We start from the raw sequence: 19569 nt of genomic DNA on the forward strand, positions 1-19569 counted from the left end.
GTTCACTTTGTGTACATGCGGGGAATCAGGCGTCGGACGTTTGTTGAAGGCCGAAATGTTTTTCGCTCAAATAAATCTTTCTGCATACTGTAGTGCGGGAGACATTCCAACATGCTTGCAGGGAAACTCCCTGCTGTCAATGAACCCACCGTCGGAGCGCCCAGGCAGGCCAACTCCCCGCCGCCCAGAGAAATTGATGGACGCTGTCGTACAGGCAACACTGACCAAAGCGTGCAGCGTCGGATGGAGAAATGGTGGAGCTGCCACAAAATTTGTCTTGTTGTCGCGCGGCAAAACCGGGTTGTACGTGAGCGGGATAGCCTTTTCATCATAACGGCAGCAGACTCCGCAGCAGGAGACAAAAAAGCCTTCAAGCTTTTCGCGAACAAGAAGCCCGGCCGCGCACACCCAAGAACGGGACGCGCTGATCATTCCTTGCGACGATGATGTTCCCGCCGGACGTGGCAGCTCAGCCTCTCGGAGCTGGGAGCCTCGGATGGACGGATGGCGAAGGCTATTGGTCGGTGGCGGTAGGACGGAGCAAAAGGGTACGCGACGGCCGTCGTGTGCCGCTCCGTCTCGCACGCGGTGCCGCCTATTATTGTGCTTCCTCCATCGTTACCTTTCGTCGAACCGGGAAACTCGAAAGGCGAACTGTGACGACACGCGGCCGGCGATTAGGGCTCGTGCCGCGGATGCGCGCAGAAGCGATGCCAGGGCGTAGGGTGCAGAAGGTTGTGCGTGTGGCGTGAGGCTTTTTTGTCTGGCAGGGATGCGCGCACGGACCTTGGCAGTTGGTATGCGCGATCTCGTCGATTTCCTCGGTCCTCCTTCTGTTGCGGACCCAAACAGCGGCGGCGGTCAGGCGACCGCGGAGTGCACCGCAAGCGAGGCCTCACCTGTTCATCTCCGCTCGCCTGCCTGTCCCCCGTCGAAAAAACCCATGTGAGACACACGCCCCGTGTGTCGGGTGCAGGACGGGTCCTGCAGGCCTCTTTGGTGGCGCCGATGCGGTGCTATAGCGAGAGGGAGACGGGAGTCGCGCGCGAGCCCTCCCGCAGCTGCGGCTACGAGCGTGCGACGCACACACACACACCGGGATCGTCCTGCGCTTTTTGCACGCACATCTCCGCAAGGACGACGAGATCTCTCTCTCTCTCTCTCGCTTCTCCCAGCCCGAGGGCGATTGCCAAATGGCCTGAACCCACACCCCTGCGGGCCTCCCCGCCTAAAACATGTGGCGCTCATCGTCGCGCGACCGCGTTTGGGCGATAGATACGCGTCAGCGCGTGTGTCTCTCTTTTCTTTGTACGCACGCGGAACGATCCCCCTTCGGGTCGGCGCGGTGCGTGCTAACGTACGCTCGGAAAAGGGCTAGCGAGGATCCTTGCGCAGGGTCCCTGATTCAGCGGAACATCCGTTGCTGTGCTGCGATGGTGGAGCATCTGGTGGGTTAGTGTGCGTGCCCCACAATATGTATTTGTAGTATGCTCTTTGGACCTCTCTCTGTTGCGGCAGCGCGCAAGGGGGCCGAAAGGTCGCAGCAAACACGGGGGATCCCTCGAGCCGTGTGTACAGCGGTTGTTTCTCCTCGACGTTCTCCTGGTGGAGCGGAACAAGCCCTGTTCAATGGGCAAGGGAGCGCACCCGGTGCCCTCGGGGCATCTTTCGTGCAGAGATGAGACGGTGCTGACTCAGCACAGCCAGCACAGATGGGGGTGCGTGATTGGGTATACACTATAGCGCGTCTTCCTGTGATTTGGAGCAGCTTAGCTCCTGCCGCAGCGTGTGCGCGGACCAAAGATGCAGCCGCAGTAACACGGACGTGCTTGTGGGAACCAGTGGGAAACCGCGCCTTGGGGGGAAAGAAGCCAGCTGGTGCTTTAGTTGGCTGCATCAGCACGGCCCTCGGGTGTGCAGGGTCGCAGCGAGAGTCAGACACGGGACGGGGCTCTGAGGCGTCTCGTGCTCTGATGACCGGGCGTGGGGAGGGGGGCAGCGTCAGCACGCGCCAGGCTACGCGACACGACACACCGCGGGGCGTCGGTTATCGCAGGCCATCGGGCGAGCGCGCGGGTACGGGGCAGCTCGCCTTTTGGTGGCACGGGGCCCCAAACGCGACGGGGGCCGCCCATCGATAAGCCAGGGCCGTCCGTTCCGGAAGGCAAGAGCGATTTTTCGTAAGCCTTCCCCCCTCCTCCACGGGACGCGCGGGGAGACGCAAACGGCGAAGGGGTGGGCTGGCGTGAGCCGGGTGCACTCTCTCTCGTCGCCGCGGACGTCGAAAAGTAGGACGGGTGCTCAGGCCTCAGGCTTCGGAAGGGCGCAGGAGCGTGTGCGGTGCAACCAGCATCTGGTGCACTCGTCAGCTGGTGGCACGGGGGGCGTTGGCGGCTGGGAAGCGAAGCTGAGGTCAGTCACGCGAAGGGCCCAGGGAGCGAGGGTAGGTGGGCCCCGCGCAGAGGACGGGCGAGGCAGGGTTCAGAGTGCCGTCTTCTCTGGATTGCTAGAAGGGCGACATGCGTACATTAGCGCGACCTGTCCTCCGGAGTGCACTCGGGATCGGTACCTTCTTCCGGGCTTACCGTGCACCCCTGTATTGATGCCGCGGTGGTGCCTTGTCTGCGAGTCCCCCTGCTGCCAGTGATCGCGCGACCGGTGTGCATACTAGAGGGCGGGTGCAGTTTCAGAGGCACGCCGAGGATTGTTATGGCGACGGACGGGGAAGAGGATGTCGGCATGTGCTGGAGGACTTGTCGTGGGTGCGGAGGGTGTTGGTCGCAATTGTCCGTCGGCAAGAGGACGATCATCTGCAAGCGGGTTTTCTGGTAAGCAAGGCCGACGAGAAAAGAAGGGAAGCCGGTTGCAGAATGCGGGGAAACAGACTCACCACGTCATCTGCGCGCACACAGGCCATTCAGTCTCTGATCAGCGCAGATAAGATCCCTGCCATCTTCTTCCGTCCAGGCACCCTCAGAGTTCAACGTTCAACGTTCAGCAAGAAGAATGGGAGAAGCGTCGCGGATATATCGTACAATGCGTTATGGTACAACACACGGCGGTGTAGGGTACAGCGCGGAACACAAAATAAAGAGAAAGAGAATTGCTTCCGAGATTATGGTATCGTGGAGTGATGCAATGCATGATACAGCGATGCGGTGCAATGGGTGGTGGAGGAGCAACGACCAAGTGACTGCAGAGACGCAGCGCCTGCGCCCGCTCCTGATCCAACAATCGTCCTTCCGTCGACTCTCCCTGGGTCCCCTCCGACGTTCCCTACAGAGAACTTCTCCTCTTCGCCCCCTCTTCCCTCTCCTCCTCCCCCTCTCCACGGACTGTGACCCCGACCTCCCCCGAGTCCGCGTCCGATTAACGTGGCGCGTCGTCGCGACGACGCGCAGACCGCATAGGTATTAATAGGTCGTCGACTGTGGACGGACCATGCGAGAGATGCAGTAGAGCAGTGGTGATACAAGCGACGCGAGCTTGAGATGCAAGAAAACATGGAGAACAATAGATAGGCTAGACAGCGATGCTGCGAGAGGATGAGCCACAAGTTCAAAGGCGTGGCGGGCAGTACTCACAGTGATATGATGGAGAGACAGGGAGGCTATGGTACACACCGGCCACGTTCGTTTACTTGAACGGGCAGGTCGGGGCGTGGTCACCGCGCCAGCCGCAGTGGCAGCACTGGGGGGCGTTGTGGGTCACGGAGGACGTGCACTCGTGCTGGGAGCTGGTCGTGCGGAAGAGGACGGGTGTGTAGACCGCGGTGGAGCTCGAGCTCGAGGATGTGCTCTGGGCGGCGTACATGGCGGTGGTTGTGAGTGAAGACGAGAGATGACTGGGTGAGATGAGTTCGAGGGGCGGATGATGGAGGCCATGGAGGGGGAGAGGGAGCTCTATTTAAGTGATTGGATGTGGTTCGGCAGGGACGGCGGAATGTTTTCCATTTAGGAGGGTGCTACGGAGGAGCAGAGGACAAGTCAGACTCGAGCTCTAACACACTGGCGACAAACAAGCCTCAACATTGGGCGCCTCCCCGCATGATATCTCGTCACCGGCTTATCTCAGATTTTATGGGGTATCCGCATCTCAGATGCATATGGTCCGCGCTAAACCGCTTGCGGGACCCATTCATTGCGATCCCATCAACCAACCGTTCGTTGTCGACGTCCTCGCTCTGGCAGCAGACACCTCCTCACAGTCCCTTGCGACGCCCGCCGGCAGCCCACCACACACATCCTCTTCATCACATCTCTCCCCGACCGAGGCCGGCTCACAGCAGCGGGGCGTCCCATCCTTCCCGTGTCCAGGGCTTTCCAGCTCACTCCGGCTGGCTCTTGACTCGCCGACGACGGGCTGTGCCCCCCAGCTGCAGTCCTCGTGCCCTCGCCTCAAACGTCTCCCATCCTCCGCGGACGCTCCTGGTGTCTCTCCTCGAGGCTTTTTCACCCTGGCGCCGATCTCCCTCCCACCGCCATGCCCGCCATGGTCTCCTGCTGCGGACGGCCGGTCTTCCGAAAACGTGCTCGCTTTTCTGTTCCTTGGCCCTCCCGGTCTTGAATCGCCTTTCCCTCGGTGCCCTCATGCCCTGCCTCCTCTGCTGATCGGTGGTCACAGGACGCGCCAGCACCTCCAGCACCTGCCCAACGCCACCAATCGCATCCCTGCCTTTCATGGCCAACGGCGCGTCTCGCACTCCACTACTCTATATCCTCGCTCTTCCCGTCCCTTTGGGTGTGATTTCTACGCTCCCGAACCGAGTGACTAGGTTGACATCGTCTGACCAGCAATCACTGCTATCCAGAAATCTGTGGCGTGCGTCCTGCGCGGGACGTAACCATCGTGTAATGACCGACCAATATCTACTCGCAGCAAGCCACAACGTGTCTGGACATCGCACTATTTTGTTTTTTTTTCTGCTGTGCTTCCCCACCAGCGGTAGCCTCGACAAGAGCGCGCCGTTTTTCGAGCGTTCAGAGCACTGGTCCTAGGAATGTCTTGCACCGCCTGTCACTGATAGGCTCGCAGTTTCTGTCTGCAAGCCTCAAGGCAAACCCGATGTCGGGCTATACTGTCCACCCAGCTCGCCTCCACGCTCAGACAGGCAGCTGTCATACGACACTCGCCTCCTAGTCTCCCGGGCCAAACATACACTCGAAAAAAAATCGCCTAGGCACATGAAAGCATTCCGGCGACAGACGCATGGTCCCTAGCCGGACGTACCAACGCGACACCCTTCACATCACCTACCCCCGTTCCGTATTGCACGGCAACGCCAAACCTTTGTATTCTGCACACATCAGCATCCCGGTACCGGTGTCGCAGTTGTTGCGATGTTCGCAAGACGCGACGAGCGCGTCTCGCCGGGAGGGCACGTGCGCCCTGGCCCATCACCCTCCTTCTGTTTTCGCCACGCAAAGAGGCCCTGTCTAACTGCCGGCCGCACGCCCGCTCCACTGCGCGTGCACCGCAGTTGCCCTATACGCACACATTTTCCCTCCGCAATAGTACGCCCCGTGCGTGCGCGCTCGCACGTCCTCTTGGCCTGCGCCTTCTAGCCGGTCGCTACTGTCAACGAATGGACCGTCTGGGCACGACCGTGCTCCTCGGGAGGCACCCCGACGCGGTGTTGTTCCCGTACAGGTTTAGGCTGCCTCGCGCTGGTGCGGTTATCGCTGCACACTCTATCAGCTGAGTCGGGATTTAATTGCGAACTGCTGCTGTCAACCGGGAGAGGCTAGTGGCCGCCAGGTCCGCGCAGCACGTCCGGCCACCGACAGGGACTCTATTAATAATGCTCTTCCTGTGACGCAGGAATACGTGCCAGCTTTGCTCGTCCCTGCATGCATGTCCTGCTAGCTGTTCTATATGCCCTCGCCTTCTCTTCTTCTTTTCTGGGCCCGAATGTCGGCGTGTGCGCACTAGTGAAGAGAGACAGATCCTGATTGCTGGTGATACGCCCGTCGGAGAGGGCTCACGTCGTCACATTCACATCTGGCGCGCGCTGCGTATGTGTGATTTGCTACTGTTGGGTGTGCGTGCACAAGGGTCCTCTCGCAAGTGCGGTGACATCGCGTCTGTGCCCACCGGCCAATGACAGCGCGCCGCCGTGCGAAGCCTGTGTGCCTGTCCGAACAAGCTCTGGTTTCTGAGGATCGCGACATCCAGCCGGCCGGTCGTGCTCGGGCGCGCGTCCGGCTCGGTGTCCCAGTCACCAGTCCCAGCCGCGTATGTTGGAAGTCAGAGATACACGAGGCCGCACGGGCTGTGCGTATGATGTGTCGTAGACATTTCTTTTGCCGTGCTTCCCGCACGGAGTTTGCTGGACGGAAGCGCCGTGCGTTCGTGCCGACCCTGGAGGAGGCCTGGGGGGGACGCGCTGCGTGCTGCCTGCCTCCGTTACGGCCGGCTGCTCACGGGTGCCACGCGCGCCAGTCCCCCGTCCTTGTCGCCGCACACGACGCATCGGGGCAATGCGCTGCCATAAACACACACGCGGGCGCGGCGTTTTCTTTCTGCGACGGTGATTGCGTTCGATGTGCGAGCGGGTGTATGGCACCTTCCAGGGGCGCCATCGGTCCAGACGTGTCCTGCACCTGCAGAGGTCCGCGGCGCGCGCTGTGGCGCTTGCGACCCCGTAACGTTGTTGGGCCGTCCGTACGCAATCGTGACCACTGCAGCGTCCAGGGTCTGACAAGGGCCTTCTTTCCCTTTCGCTGCTCGCCGCTTCGCACGACGCTCTGGAGCCTTTGTTTCCAGCACATTCGGTGGCATGGGTCGTGTGCTCCCCAGCTGCTCCCACTAGGGGCTTCTCAGGAACAGACCCTGCTCTGTCGTTCGCACAGAAGGAGAGAAAATCTGCGCGCAGAATTCAATACGTGGGCACGGGCACCTGATTCTTTTTTGGCATGACAGTCCGCATTCATACATGGTTGCCTTCTTCGGCCGGCCATAGGCTACACAGACGCACGTCCTCGAGCGATGCCTGTCCACGATCTTACGATTCATAACGTAAAACGCAATGTCCGACCTCGCACGCACCCCATCACCTGAGCCCCAGCCCAGCACCACCGCCACATATCAAGCCCATCGGTGCCCTCGATCGCAGACTCGCAGGTGTGCGAAGGGGCGCGACGTGTCTAGACAGCCCCAAGGCGACTTTCCCCGGCCGGTCGATCGAGGTCACGACACACACACAGACCCACAACCACGGTCGCGCCCCAACACGCCTCTGCCGGGCGAGTACGCGCTCCAGAGGAGCGGGTCTCCGTCCGCCGGCCGGCCAGCCAGCCAGCCTACGTCGTCGCGTCGTCGCGTGACCGTTTCGGCGCGTGCGCGTACCACGCCGGCATCTCGTTCGCCCGCGGCACGGCCCTGCGCCGGAGCTCGCGGACTTCCTCCTCCTCGCGCTGCGCCTGCGACCGCCGCTGTTCTTCCCGCTGGCGCTCGAGCTCGGCCTCGCGCCCGCGCCGCGCGTCGTCAAACCTCTCGCGCTCGTGCGCCCGCGCCTCCGTGTGCAGCGGCAGCGGCGCCGGGACCGTCGGGTGCACGCCCTGCCTGCGCCCAGCCGCGACGGCCTGCGCGTGCCGCGTCTGCAGCGCCGCAAAGTCTGGGATCGCGAGCGCAGGGTCGCGCGGACGCTTCGCGGTGCTGCCGTCTCCTGCCCTGCGCGCCTCGATGCGTGCGTCCGAGTGGAAGTGGAACTCGACCGGCTTCGTCAATTTCGCGGCGACAGCTGGCTGGGACGCCGTCTGCGGGAGTGGGATGCCATTACAGTCAGTTATTGCCACAGCACGGTTCTTTCATTCATTATGCGAGATGGAAAAGGGCGGCAGGAACAACCAGGCAGAGAGTCAATAGAGATGTGCGCAGATTGTAACACGATCGAGAGTGAAATGAACAGGCTCTGATCAAGCTACGTAAAACGTTGGTAGCAAAGCCGGGCACAGGACCATGCATGCACCAGCCACACAGTTCCCGTGCAGCAGCGGACTGAAGAACAATGAAGCAGGAAATTGAAACGCAAGACACTCACCAATCGCTCAGAAATCGGCATCCGAGCCACCTTGCGCATCTGGGTGCTGCCGTCGCTATGGCTCATTGATTTCGCTGCTAGCGGCACCTCCCGTCGTTTCCCCGCATCGTCCGCTGATTTACTTGTGGTGGGACGTGTCTGCGCAGAAGAAGGGCCAGAAGCATGCGGGTTGAATGGTATCGGAGCTGCCAAGGTGCTGCTGCCGCCGGATAGCGCTGTCAGGTGACTGTCCTGTGGGAGAGGCTTCTCTGAATTGGCTGAGACGATGCTATCACCGACGTCGCTGGTCGCTGTGCTGTCTTTGCTCGATGACAGCCCGGGGTTGCTGTCGCTGCCAGAAGATTTTGACAGCGTAGAAGACGCGGCAGAGGCGTTCTTCAAGCGCGAAGACCGCAGGACACGCACCGAACGCTTTGCGGCCAAGGTGGATTTTGCAGATTCGCCAGCTGCCTTGGCCTTCGGGTGTATCGTACGACCGGTCGTACGACTGCCCGCCGCACGGGCTGCGTTGATCGATGAGGCAACCTTGGTCTTCTTGCGTTGCGGTTCCCTTTCGGGCAAGTCGTCCTCTGCAGTTGGCGCCGAGCGCTTAGCAGCAGGCCGCATCGGGGAAGGCGGGACCGCAGGCAAGGCGGGCGCCTCGGGCGCCTGTTCCTCCAAATTGACGTCCATGGAATTATTCTGGACCGGCTCGACCAACGGACTGTCGCGCGGTTTGGTGGCCGAGTCCAGCGCTGTGGCATCTCCTTCTGGTACGGGACTACCAACGCGCGGTAACGCGGGCGACTCAGCGGCATGGTCGTCCTGGACGGGAGGGCGATCTAGATCGCGGTTTCTGTCCGCAGGGCTCTCGAGTGTGCCAGAGGCTTGGGCTTCAGCTCCTTCTTGGTCCCGCTGCAACTCCGAGGCAGAAACGCCGGGGAGGACGGGTGGGTCCACGAGCATGCCGCCCGAGGGGGATAATCTGAATGAAGCAATACCAAAAGTTGTTGTAAGCATGCGCCGTTGTATGATCGCTCGTACGAAGCCCTGCCATGCACGTACCCGGTCATGTCGGGGGACGATTCCTCGCCGTATGGGACCCTAACTTCCGACACAGCGTCCAGCTCTGGGCCAGCACTAATGCCCTGGGAAGAAAGCCCAGCGTGCGGAAATGCTGCATTGGTCGGAAGATCTGCCGTGGCAACGGAAGATGCGCGAGTCCGCCGCTGTGCGCCAGTTTTCCTGCTGGCCTTTGCTGCGCCGCTACGTGCAGGAACAGAACTTCGACGCTTCGACTGCTTTGTGACACCGCCACTAGTGACAGTAGCCTGGGAATATCAATTGGCAAGCGCAGATCAGGCACAGTCAGTAAGGGCGGAATGGAACTTGTATAGATATCGGAACTTACGGGCTTACGCCTCACTTCAGCAATGCGAGTGTCAGAGGCAGGATTCTGCGCGTAAACGGGCGGAGGAGATACCCCCTCGGTCGCAGCGAGGGAAGATTCTGCTGGAAGTATTTCGACATTTGGCTTGTCAATCGGCAAACTAATCGAATCGTGAGAGGCTAGCTCCTCGACCGGCTGGGGTGGGGGCGAGGGCGAGCATGGCACAACCTCGATTTCGGCTTGTCCAGGCCCTTCTGCGACGTCTTCGGGCTCTGGTTCGCAAGTCTCGGCCGTGTCCTGTAGGGCCGAGAAGATACCCATTGTAGGTGGAGGCGACGGAGAGCGTGGCCGTTCGTATTTGTCGACCCAACTAGGGACGCTCGTGGATTCAGCTTCTTCGTTCACCGGCGGTGACAGCAATTTGATCGCATGCGGGCGCTGCGGCGTCTTGGGAGGAGAGTCAGCCTTGCTGAGTGTCAAGGGCACGGTGGGCACCGAGGGCACCAAAGGCTCTTGAGGCTCCTGCATCGTTACGGAGGCAGGCCCTTCTCCAAAGCTGGCATCATCGCCCTTGCCAAACATAGACTCGCCATCGTCCATCATCAAGAGGTCCGTGGTCGCGTTCATCATGGACGGGATCTGGAACGACTGCTCCTGCCGCCGCTTGAAAGGCGAGAGCGTGTCTTCCATGGCAGCACTTAGATCGGCCTCGACGACCTGTTTCAGAGGCGAGGACATGGCGGGCGTACCACGATGCTTTCTGGGGGACCTTCGAAGCAGCGATTGAGGCGTGGCCCTCGCTCTGGGCCTCGTAGATCGTGGCGTAAGTTCTGCAAGGGTTAACGGGTTGTCAGGTCTTGTCCGGGTCGGGACCGCGGGGGTTGCGAGGGTGGTGTCGTCCCCATCGAGAAAGCTGATGCTATCATCTGCCAGCAAATTGCTTGAAGAAGCGGTGGGGATTTGAAACGATGTGTCGGAGTAGTCGTCCATGACGAGAAGGCGAGGTGGAGGCAATCGGTAATGAGCTGCTCGTTCCCAAGCCCGGAAACGATGATCAAATATCACAAGATGGACTACTTTGTTCGAGAAGAAACGTTTCAAGTCGTCAGACGCGTCGAGATCGTTGTAGCCGACGTCGAGGAAGGTGTTGAAAACGGCGACAGAGTGGGACAAACGCGCTGATCGGAACCGTGGGAAGAAACGCGCCCGTGACACGCCATCACGTGGCCGCTAATCATGGATATAATCCAAAAATGGTAGGCACCCACCTTAATCCGGATCGAGTAGTTGGGTGCATCGTTTGCGTGCTGCAGTGATTACCGTCCAAGGTCACCTCGAGGTAACGTGTCCACACCTCCCTCCCTCACTGCTGTGTGGATAAATTCCAGGATGTTTCGGTCTCGGGCCCAGAGACAACCGATTGACCACACAATAATGAGATGAAATCACTGCCCCATTGTAACGTAGTCACTTCTGACCAAACGCACGACGCCGACGGACAACAACGCCACACGAGTCCGTAGTCAGCTACGGCGATGTGTAAGCAAAGTATAAAACATGTGGCAGCCTGCGGAGTTATTCGGACCAGAATGCTATCTGACTAGTACTAGTGCGCTCGGTTCAGATCAGCCCGCTTTAGCAACTGAATGCAGAAAAGATTGCTGATTTTATACTCTCAAACCCCACGACTTGTATTGAGCAACAAGACAGAAGGCTGTCTCACCCTTTGGTTCAGGCACTCGCTATGCCGGTTACTCTAACTGTTCTTGTCACTGACTTTCTCATACGTTGCCACGGTCCTGCCCATGCGCGGGACCGTAAGAGGAACGCACTTTACACCTGGCAGCTGAAGGAGGATCTCTATCCCGGAGACGTCACATCGTCTGACATATGCATCATATTTTACTACGATCGAGCCAGGGTCGCCTCCGAGGCAGCCGCGCCCCAGTGACGCAGTCATCTTGTTTACGAAAACCGCCCCTGCTCAACAGGACGAGCCTGGCCGCCTAGAGACGCAGCGCACGACGATACTCGATAAACGCCACGAGGTTATCTCGCACCTCTTCTCCACGGCGACGCAGCTCGCGCTCCCGTTTGCGATCAATGCCGCGGACGACCTTGCGCACTAGCTCAACGGCGGTCGTGAGGGACCGTAGGTAACCGCCTTGGCGGAAGACGATGTCGTACGGCACCGTTTCGTCAGAGTAAATGTCGATTAGTGCAGATGCAGCTTGCAGAAGGGGTTCCGTGGGTACCGCTGCGGGCTGCCCGAGCAGCGAAACCAGGAACTGCGATATCATCTACAATATAGCGTGGGTCAACAGTGCACAGCAAGGGATGCTGGGAAGAGCTGGCGCACCCGATTGCCATCGATTGACTCTGGGTGCTGTGCGAGACATTCCAACGTGCCGATGCACTTGACCTTCACTGCCGGGTCCGATGCTGCCGCGCAAAGCTGTATCAGAACGTTAGCCTGTTCCACTTGTGGCACCTGCACGGTATCAACATATTAGATACAGCGAGGCAACACTAATTTCTCGCGCATAAACCGCTCACCAAGATACCCTTCCAGAGGATGGCAACGCCCCACAGGACACCGACACCAATATACCACATATCCCGCCGCCTCTCCTGACCTGCACTCTCGACGTCGGTTCCCACGGCGCTAAGGGCGCGCCACACCGCGTCCCAGATCTTCGGGCCTGCCTCTCTATCCGCATCCGATGTAAATCCTCGCGTCTGCAGTTGCGCAGGTGACGCTAGCGACAAGAATATGTTATTGAGACATTCCAGGGCACAGGTATGAATGGCGCTCAGTGCCGAAGTTGTCGGGGGATGTGGTGATGCCGCGCCGGCCGTGGGAGGGAACGACAGCGGTGTGAGCTGAGTTAGCGCGAGCAGAGGCTCGATAATGGACGGGAGCGCCGACGGCGCAGCAGCCTTCTGAGGCTGTGTCTCCATCTCGACTTCTTCGTCAGTGTTTTCGGCCTCGTCGTCACCATCTTCGTCCATCTCATCTAGAAGTCCGACTCCGGTTAGGACGATGACTAACGGAAATAGCAGCTTACGTACCGTCCTGCGCTTCGCCGACTTCTTCAGCCTCCGGTTCAGGGTCAGGCAGCGTCGCAGAGACACCGGTGAGGATTTCAACAGCTAACTGCACGGTTCGCAAGCGACGCTCAAGCAGTTCAAGCTCAAGCTCCGCGGGGCTCTTGTGATCGCTCTTGGGTGCGCCCTTTAGCGAGAGCTTCTCCATCTCCGGAACGGCTTCCTATCGTTTGCTTTGAGTGTTCACTCCACTGGCAATACAAATTCGCTACACACACCTCTTGTGCGATGAGCTCTTGCACACGCTGTGATATCTCAGGCAGGGATGCCGAAGATATCACCGGCAGTAATGCGGGCAATATCAGCTCAGTGTCAATGTCAACCATGGCAGCTATTGACGGAGGAGGGATAGGTGCCACATTCCTCAAGATACCTAGAGCATGCGGTCTGACGATCGGCGGACAGCACATTCATCTCCCATGCTCACCAGTACACAGGACGCGAAGTGTGGTCTCTCGATCATCCGAGACATCCTTGCCCTTTCCATTGGGCTTTCTTGTCTCCTCGTTCCCCCGAACAATAGCCAAGAGACAAGCGGTGTATTCTCCGTTTGACCGTAATTCACCACTGACCGGCGGGTTATCGTCGGTAAAGACGTACAAACACTGAGCTGAGGTGGCGCGTTAGCAAGCATCAGACCTGCACGCTCATTGGTACACGCACCCGCAGATGTGATCGTAGAAAGCGGCAACTTGTCCTTCGACCCAAGGAACGACATGAGGAAAGGAACTAGGCCAATCTGATTAATGGCGTCCAGGGCTTTGTTCGAAGTCTCCCTGGTCTTGGTTAGTCTGAATCTTCTCTAAGTCTTGAAGCTTCATCGTTACTCACGACAGGCACCACAGGATCGTGATGATGTTGTCTGCGAACTCGTAGACGAGCTTCTGAGCATTGTCTGGCGCCGTTTTGGGGTTTTCCAGGTACTGCGACAGAGTGCTGGAGATCTGTGCATGCGAAGTTAGTTGATGTACTATGTTGCACGTAGTTTCAAGTCACGAACTTTGGGAATGAAAGCCTTCAGTGGGGATAGGATGCGCTTATTATACATTTCAGCACAAATGTCATAACCACCATCAATGCAGAGGTTCCTGCGTATCAAAGCGTGAGGAAAGTATGAATCATTGCTCTTTGTGGCGTACACACCGTAATGACCCTGCGGCCTCTACCACCACCTCTTCATCGGAATCGGACAGCCTGTTAACTAGAGAGCCGACAATGTTTTTCCCTTGCAGTAAGCGACGCGTAGATGGGTCATTCTGGATGAAATTTGACACAGCTACACAAGCCCATTTACGCTCAGCAGCGTCTGGGCTTTCCATCTAGTCTACTAGTTAATGTAAGCCGCTTGTAGCAACACTCTGAAACACGCCTTTTGCATGATAGGCAGGATCGCCTCCCGCTTCGACGAAGAGGCAGAGGCAGAGTCGAGGCCCTTAGGCAGATGCGAGTCTGGCACACGCATGGGGTTGTGCCTGCGCATCTGGCGTTTCTTCTGAGATTTGCCCATTGTAACGGAAGGCGAAGAGATGTAAGTAGGCTGGTATGATCGTGACAGGTGGGACTTGGAGAAGGATGCAGCAAGTCGCAAGATTGGTCGTCAGAAATTACCAAAGAGGACTTGAGAGGGGAGCTAGGATGAAACAACAGTTAGTTCATAGTAGAAAATTTGAGGCCATAAAATGAGCCACCGGGTGTCATTGATCAAGCGTCTCTATGTTGAGTCGCCGGAGTGTAAGGATAACATGTATGAACTAAGTAGAGCTACTTTAAGATATACTTATTCGGTAGATTATGTGCTTAGAGCGCGTTTTTATCCAGTAAGCTTTGTCGGATGCCTGAGCGCCAAACGCAATTGCTCACTTCATTTGGCCCCGCCAACAGACAAACGACCTGCGAACACACTTGCCTCGTAATGTACGTGTACAGTCCCATGGAATTCCCACCGTACGTTGACGCATTGCAGGGATGATGATGACGACCTTTTCCTCTACGGCGACTCTGCTGACACGGAGGAGCCTCCCTCGTCAGCTCCCGTTGCGCCTGCTCCTGGTAAGAACAGAATTTTCCGAGTTGCGATACATTGTTTAGTTTTCATGTGTGTCCTCTTGTAATGCCATGCCTTTGAACCCTAACTGCGTGACCAGCAGTGCCTCAACCGCAACCGTGAGTTAATGCATACAAGCCTCCCTCGTCAGTACGTCCTCACCCAGATGGCTAGTATCTCGCTCGAACAAGTCGAGGCTTTCGCGACAAGCAATGGCGTCGTTGCACATCTCGAAGCAGAGGCCGCTGGCGAAGCGAACGGCATAGACGAAGACGCGGAGGAGAACGGCGCAGATGAGGAGGAAGAAGCAGAGAAAGAAGACGGCGGTGAGGAGGAAGAGGAGGACAGCGAAGACGTGAGTCCAGAAAAGTTCAGAACTTTCTGTATGGTGTTGACGGTGTAATGCTTGCCCCAAGGATGTTGAAATTATCATGGAAGCCCCCAGTCGCTCCCTAGACTTCAGGTAACGCTCGGTGCTATTTGGAAAGCTTGCGATCTTAATTGCCCAACAGACAGCGACCCCAGCCGGGCAGACCATCAGGATCATTCTCTACCCCTACCAGACGTGCGTAGTGCATCGTGTACGCTGCGTTTCTGTGCGCTGACATTGGTGCATAGCTCAACAAGCTCCCGCACCAACGCTCACGACCGAGTATACTCCTCGGGAGCGCGGGAGCGCGACAAAGCCTCCTATACTACAGTCTACTCCGGGGCCCTCACAATCTACGCCGACACCAACAACCCCTGCGCCTCCGTCTGCGTCACAAGAGCAACAAAAGCCATCGGACGGCGTAGATCCTAACACATTACCTCCCGCCGTAGCACCGCCTTCTCATCCACAGATAGATCCCGAGGCACCAGGAACCTTCAATGGGCAGTCAATTCTCGAAGTCGACCTCAACGCGCTGTCGGACAAGGCGTGGCGGCGACCTGGGTCAGACATCAGCGACTGGTTCAACTACGGATTCGACGAGATCTCGTGGGAGGCCTATTGTCATCGGAGGAAGGAAATGGGAGATACGGCAAACATGCTGAAGGCTGCTGTCCTCGTGCGTAGTCGCTTCGTCTTCTATTCGCATTGCTACGGATCATGTTCGCCCGCCGGCGTCACGTCCATCCACAAAATCCTAATATGCGCTAAGAAACTGACATCTCGCTCATCTAGAACTTTGCTGGTATGCCAGAAGAGCAAATCAACTCTCTACCTCCCGAAATACGGACGATGGTTATTGCCAGTGCGTCCGCAATGATGGGTCCTGGAGCCAACGCTCCAGGAGGGGCGGGCATGATGCCTGGGGGCATGAACATGAACGGAGCCATGATGAATCCCATGATGAACATGGGCCCGATGATGGGCGGCATGATGGACATGCCCGTCGACATGGGCATGGGCGGACAAGGCATGAACATGGGTATGGGACCTGGCATGGGTGGTGAGGGCATGGGAGGCGGCGCAATGGGTGGTCCAGGTATGGGCGGTCAAGGTATGGGCGGTCAAGGTATGGGCGGTCAAGGTATGGGCGGTCAAGGTATGGGCGGTCAGGGCATGCCAGGCCAGGGCATGCCGGGACAAGGTATGGGAGGACCCGGCATGGGTGGTCCAACTATGAATGGCGGAGCACTGAGTGGTGGTGTTGCAATGAGCTCAGGTGGTCAAGGACAGATGCAGGGGCGTGCGACGCCAGACATGCAGATGGGAATGGGCGGCGGGGAAGGCTTCAACGGCGGTGCACCTGGCCAAGGCGGCCAGATGCCGATGGGCGGAGAGTTTGGAATACAGGTAAGCCCGCCCTCAAATTGTCGCTGCACGCCTGATTGAAGTTGGTCGCACACAGGGCGGTGACATGAGCCAGCAAATGAGCCAGCAGATGTATCCTGGAAGCGACGGAGCTGCTGGTGCACCAACGACTGGGTCTACCCCAACACGCGGCGGTACCCCAGGGCACTTCAGAGGGCGAGGAATACCTCAGCAAGTTCCATTGCGTGGCGCTCGCGGAGGAGGATATGCGGCGAGGGGGCGTCGTACGTATTCTTGGTTTTAAATTCCCCATAGGTTAAAGCTAACGCCTCAATAGCTCTCCCTGTGAGACCCGCATCACCGCTTCCACCGAACGTGCCGACAGGACCACGGAATAAAAATAAGTACAAAGACATCGATGGAAGCGCACCAGCTGTGGAGGGTTTAGACTACGGTGGCGGTAAGGATAGGACGACACCTCCCGACTACGACGACCGCAACAGCGCCCGGTGAGTTTGACATATATCTTGAGCTTTGATTTGTTAACCAATCAACTCCAGGAAACGTCGCAGCTCTCCTGGTTTGGATGACCGGAGCTCGAAGCGACGATAGCGTACATTTCTCACGTATATTTCAGCGGCTGCCACCCTATGCACATGTCTTTGATGCTTATGTCCTTTTCCCATTGTTCTACTTTGGGGTGCGACGGTCATCCGATAAGTTTTGTTCTTGTATGTTGCGAACTGAGCATGTACCGATAGGTATGCATGTTTCTGTACAGATGTGGCGATGAGGAAACTCAAGTTTTTTGGCATTCAATAATTTTTAGGAGCTAATATGCGATTGAGAGCTATCGAAATAAGCATCGGTGCGTTCTATGAAGAACAGACAGTGCTAAGATTTTTCTCGCGTTGAGCAGGATGGAGCACGGAGTTGACATTATGTCAGCTTGCTAGGCGGAAGGGGTATGCAGAGTAGGGAGGCGAGCACCATGCCGAGTCGAACTTGAATCACCTTGAGTTTCACCTGAGGAGTGGGCTGGAGCGTGCTCGGAGGTCAAAGCCCAATTACTACCAGCAGCTATACTCACTCTCATCTGCCCTGAAGATTCGCCTTAGCTTGCATGTATGCAATCTCAATCTACTCCGCTAGCGCGAGGTTCAAGCTCACGGGATCAAATTTAGAGGGCCTGAAGCTCAAAGCCTACCCTCGCGCCTTTCACCGTCAACTGCAAAGTGGCCGAGTAATCCGCGATTGGCCTGACACATGGAATCGAGACCAAGCTTGGTGTGGCCCACCAGGCATAATGACCGAGATAAACCTCTTCCCGGGGCAGTATTCATGGACGTACCGTCGTATGTCTGCGCGCTAAGTCTGAAATTTAGATGCCGCTTCTACTAATCTCACTAAACATCGAGCTCAGAGCCTAGTACGATACGGAACGGCTGCCTGGTCGATATCATCGTGAGTGGATGACGTGTCGTTGGGTATACGTACGCACATCCTCTGGATCTGGCAATCAAGTCTTTAGTAACCTATGCCGCCTACAGACAATAAGCGGACGCAGGGACAATATTAAGGCCAGGCTTGCCTTCTTGCGAGCCGCGCATACAATCACCATAAAGATCTACCTTGCACATACTGCCTCGATCAACCAAGCGGACGCGCCATTCAAGCTCATACGTGCACGAATTCGCGAGGGTCGGAGATCCAAGGCCCGCAACCCACCTCGCTTCGTGTCAATCATCGAAAAGTGCGAGATAGTCGAAGAGCACACAATGGGTCTCACTCGTGTCGTGCAGCTCAGGCCCGGCACTGGGCGGGATCGGTGACGTCGTCGTGGTGGCGACGTCCATGTACAGTTGCGGACAGGCAAACTCGACAAATTCGACGCCGAACGTAAGCCGATTTTTCTAGCTTCCGCAAGTTGTGTGAGATGTCAGGTAAACGCAGGAATGGGACGAGAATGGACAGTAGAAGAGATTTGTACGAGCGAAATTTCTCTCCGTGCACTTTTGGCGAAACTACTGTAGCGATATGACCAAAAGTTCAGGTCACGGTCATGAGGCCTCTGAACAGGCCGAGGTTGAACTGGCGGTCACGGTCACGATAAGCCGATGAACTCGCTGCGAATCCGTGACGAGGGCGCTTTTCAATATCTTCAGTAGTTTTGCTTGAATTTGCGCTTTGTCCTCAGGTGCACAGTGTGCGGGCGAGGGGCGCGAGAACCCTTCTTAAGCTCAGCCCGCAGTTCAGCCCAATATGTGTGTGCTCCCAACGGCTGGCCCTGCCTGATGTGGCCTGCGCCCGCCGCCTAGTCACGGTTCGGTCACTGAACCAAGATCATGGTCACGAAGGGTCACTGAACTCTGGAACCAACCAGTCTATGTCTTTGTGCACTCAGTTGATCTTTGCTGTATCAAACAGCATATAACTAGATTGACAGGAGGCATACATGCAAAGCAAGTGAGAACGAGGTGGCAAGAACTGTGTCTGAAGGTACGGGGAAAGCCAGCAGCTTTTGGCATGGCAGTGCCCAGTACAGTGAATAAAAACCTGCCTGGCAGGCAGTGAGTCCCAGGCAGGTGGGCAAAAAACAGGGAGGGTTGGTGGAAAAGAACAAGATAAGACAAATAAAGGCAGGCAGTTGAAAGTGAATAAATAAAGGAGAAATTCAATTGTCCTGTAGCAGAGGTGAGAAAAAATGACTATAAAGCAGTAAAATATACCTGGTACATACCATGCCAAGTGCAAATTATTGTCGTGGTACAACAACTAGGCTGCGCAAGCACGAACTGGCGAGAGCATGCAGGCACAATCTAATACACATGGGGATTAGTCTGAGTGCAAAGGAAAAGAGCATGCTGTATAAGTCTAACCTAATACACATGGGGATTAGCTATACAGTGGGTGGTAAGCATACGGCATACTGCAAGGGCAATGAAGGAGACTTACTCTGAGTGCAAAGGGAAAGAGCACACAGAGTGGAGGAGCGGGGAGGAGTCCTTATATACAAAAGGGAAGCAAATTGAAAGTCCGCTATAATGGGGAAACCTGCCATAAAGAGGTCCGTGCGTGGGAGCACTACATATGATTGTCCAATCACTATCTACGTATTAGTAGTGCCTAATCTAAGATGTCCACCTTAAGTCCATGCCAGGCAGAACACCGAGCCAGAGCCACTAGGTGCTTCAACACTCTTCCTTGGTGAGGTGATACGGAACTAGGCCAAGAGACTGGGTGTGACAACTGTGTACCTCAGCCGGTAA

At 57.2% G+C, this 19569-nt stretch overlaps 5 protein-coding genes across 5 annotated transcripts; 1 reads left to right on the top strand and 4 right to left on the bottom strand.

Moving 5' to 3' along the window:
- Nucleotides 1-3003: 3003 nt before the first annotated feature.
- PHACADRAFT_248221 (uncharacterized protein) lies at nucleotides 3004-3876 on the bottom strand. The gene is made up of 2 exons (XM_007390891.1): nucleotides 3585-3876; nucleotides 3004-3535 (listed from the first exon to the last, which is right to left on the bottom strand). The coding sequence occupies exon 1, from the start codon at nucleotides 3811-3813 to the stop codon at nucleotides 3637-3639; it is 177 nt and encodes a 58-aa protein (XP_007390953.1). The 5' UTR covers nucleotides 3814-3876; the 3' UTR covers nucleotides 3004-3535; nucleotides 3585-3636.
- Nucleotides 3877-7301: 3425 nt separating this feature from the next.
- On the bottom strand, nucleotides 7302-7754 carry PHACADRAFT_83962 (uncharacterized protein; the record flags this gene model as incomplete). Its single annotated transcript, XM_007390892.1, has 1 exon — nucleotides 7302-7754. A coding segment is annotated over one exon (453 nt), but the record flags the coding sequence as incomplete, so codon positions are not given.
- A 1288-nt stretch (nucleotides 7755-9042) lies between these two features.
- Nucleotides 9043-10579, bottom strand: PHACADRAFT_112249 (uncharacterized protein; the record flags this gene model as incomplete). The annotated part of the gene is made up of 2 exons (XM_007390893.1): nucleotides 9432-10579; nucleotides 9043-9351 (listed from the first exon to the last, which is right to left on the bottom strand). Coding segments are annotated over exons 1-2 (1278 nt in total), but the record flags the coding sequence as incomplete, so codon positions are not given.
- A 735-nt stretch (nucleotides 10580-11314) lies between these two features.
- PHACADRAFT_135300 (uncharacterized protein) lies at nucleotides 11315-14229 on the bottom strand. The gene is made up of 11 exons (XM_007390894.1): nucleotides 13876-14229; nucleotides 13662-13837; nucleotides 13519-13606; nucleotides 13350-13462; nucleotides 13182-13294; nucleotides 12946-13128; nucleotides 12737-12891; nucleotides 12483-12681; nucleotides 11967-12457; nucleotides 11770-11901; nucleotides 11315-11710 (listed from the first exon to the last, which is right to left on the bottom strand). Exons 1-11 carry the CDS (start codon nucleotides 14023-14025, stop codon nucleotides 11417-11419), a joined length of 2094 nt encoding a protein of 697 aa, XP_007390956.1. The 5' UTR covers nucleotides 14026-14229; the 3' UTR covers nucleotides 11315-11416.
- A 171-nt stretch (nucleotides 14230-14400) lies between these two features.
- Nucleotides 14401-17117, top strand: PHACADRAFT_248228 (uncharacterized protein). Its single transcript, XM_007390895.1, has 12 exons — nucleotides 14401-14432; nucleotides 14482-14567; nucleotides 14666-14681; nucleotides 14737-14917; nucleotides 14979-15025; nucleotides 15075-15127; nucleotides 15181-15611; nucleotides 15728-16070; nucleotides 16101-16342; nucleotides 16398-16584; nucleotides 16638-16809; nucleotides 16861-17117. Coding segments are annotated over exons 1-12 (1812 nt in total). The 5' UTR covers nucleotides 14401-14430; the 3' UTR covers nucleotides 16913-17117.
- Nucleotides 17118-19569: the final 2452 nt, after the last annotated feature.

The sequence above is a fragment of the Phanerochaete carnosa genome (assembly GCF_000300595.1).
Source record: "Phanerochaete carnosa HHB-10118-sp unplaced genomic scaffold PHACAscaffold_1, whole genome shotgun sequence".
In the NCBI taxonomy this organism is placed as follows: Eukaryota; Fungi; Basidiomycota; class Agaricomycetes; order Polyporales; family Phanerochaetaceae; genus Phanerochaete; species Phanerochaete carnosa.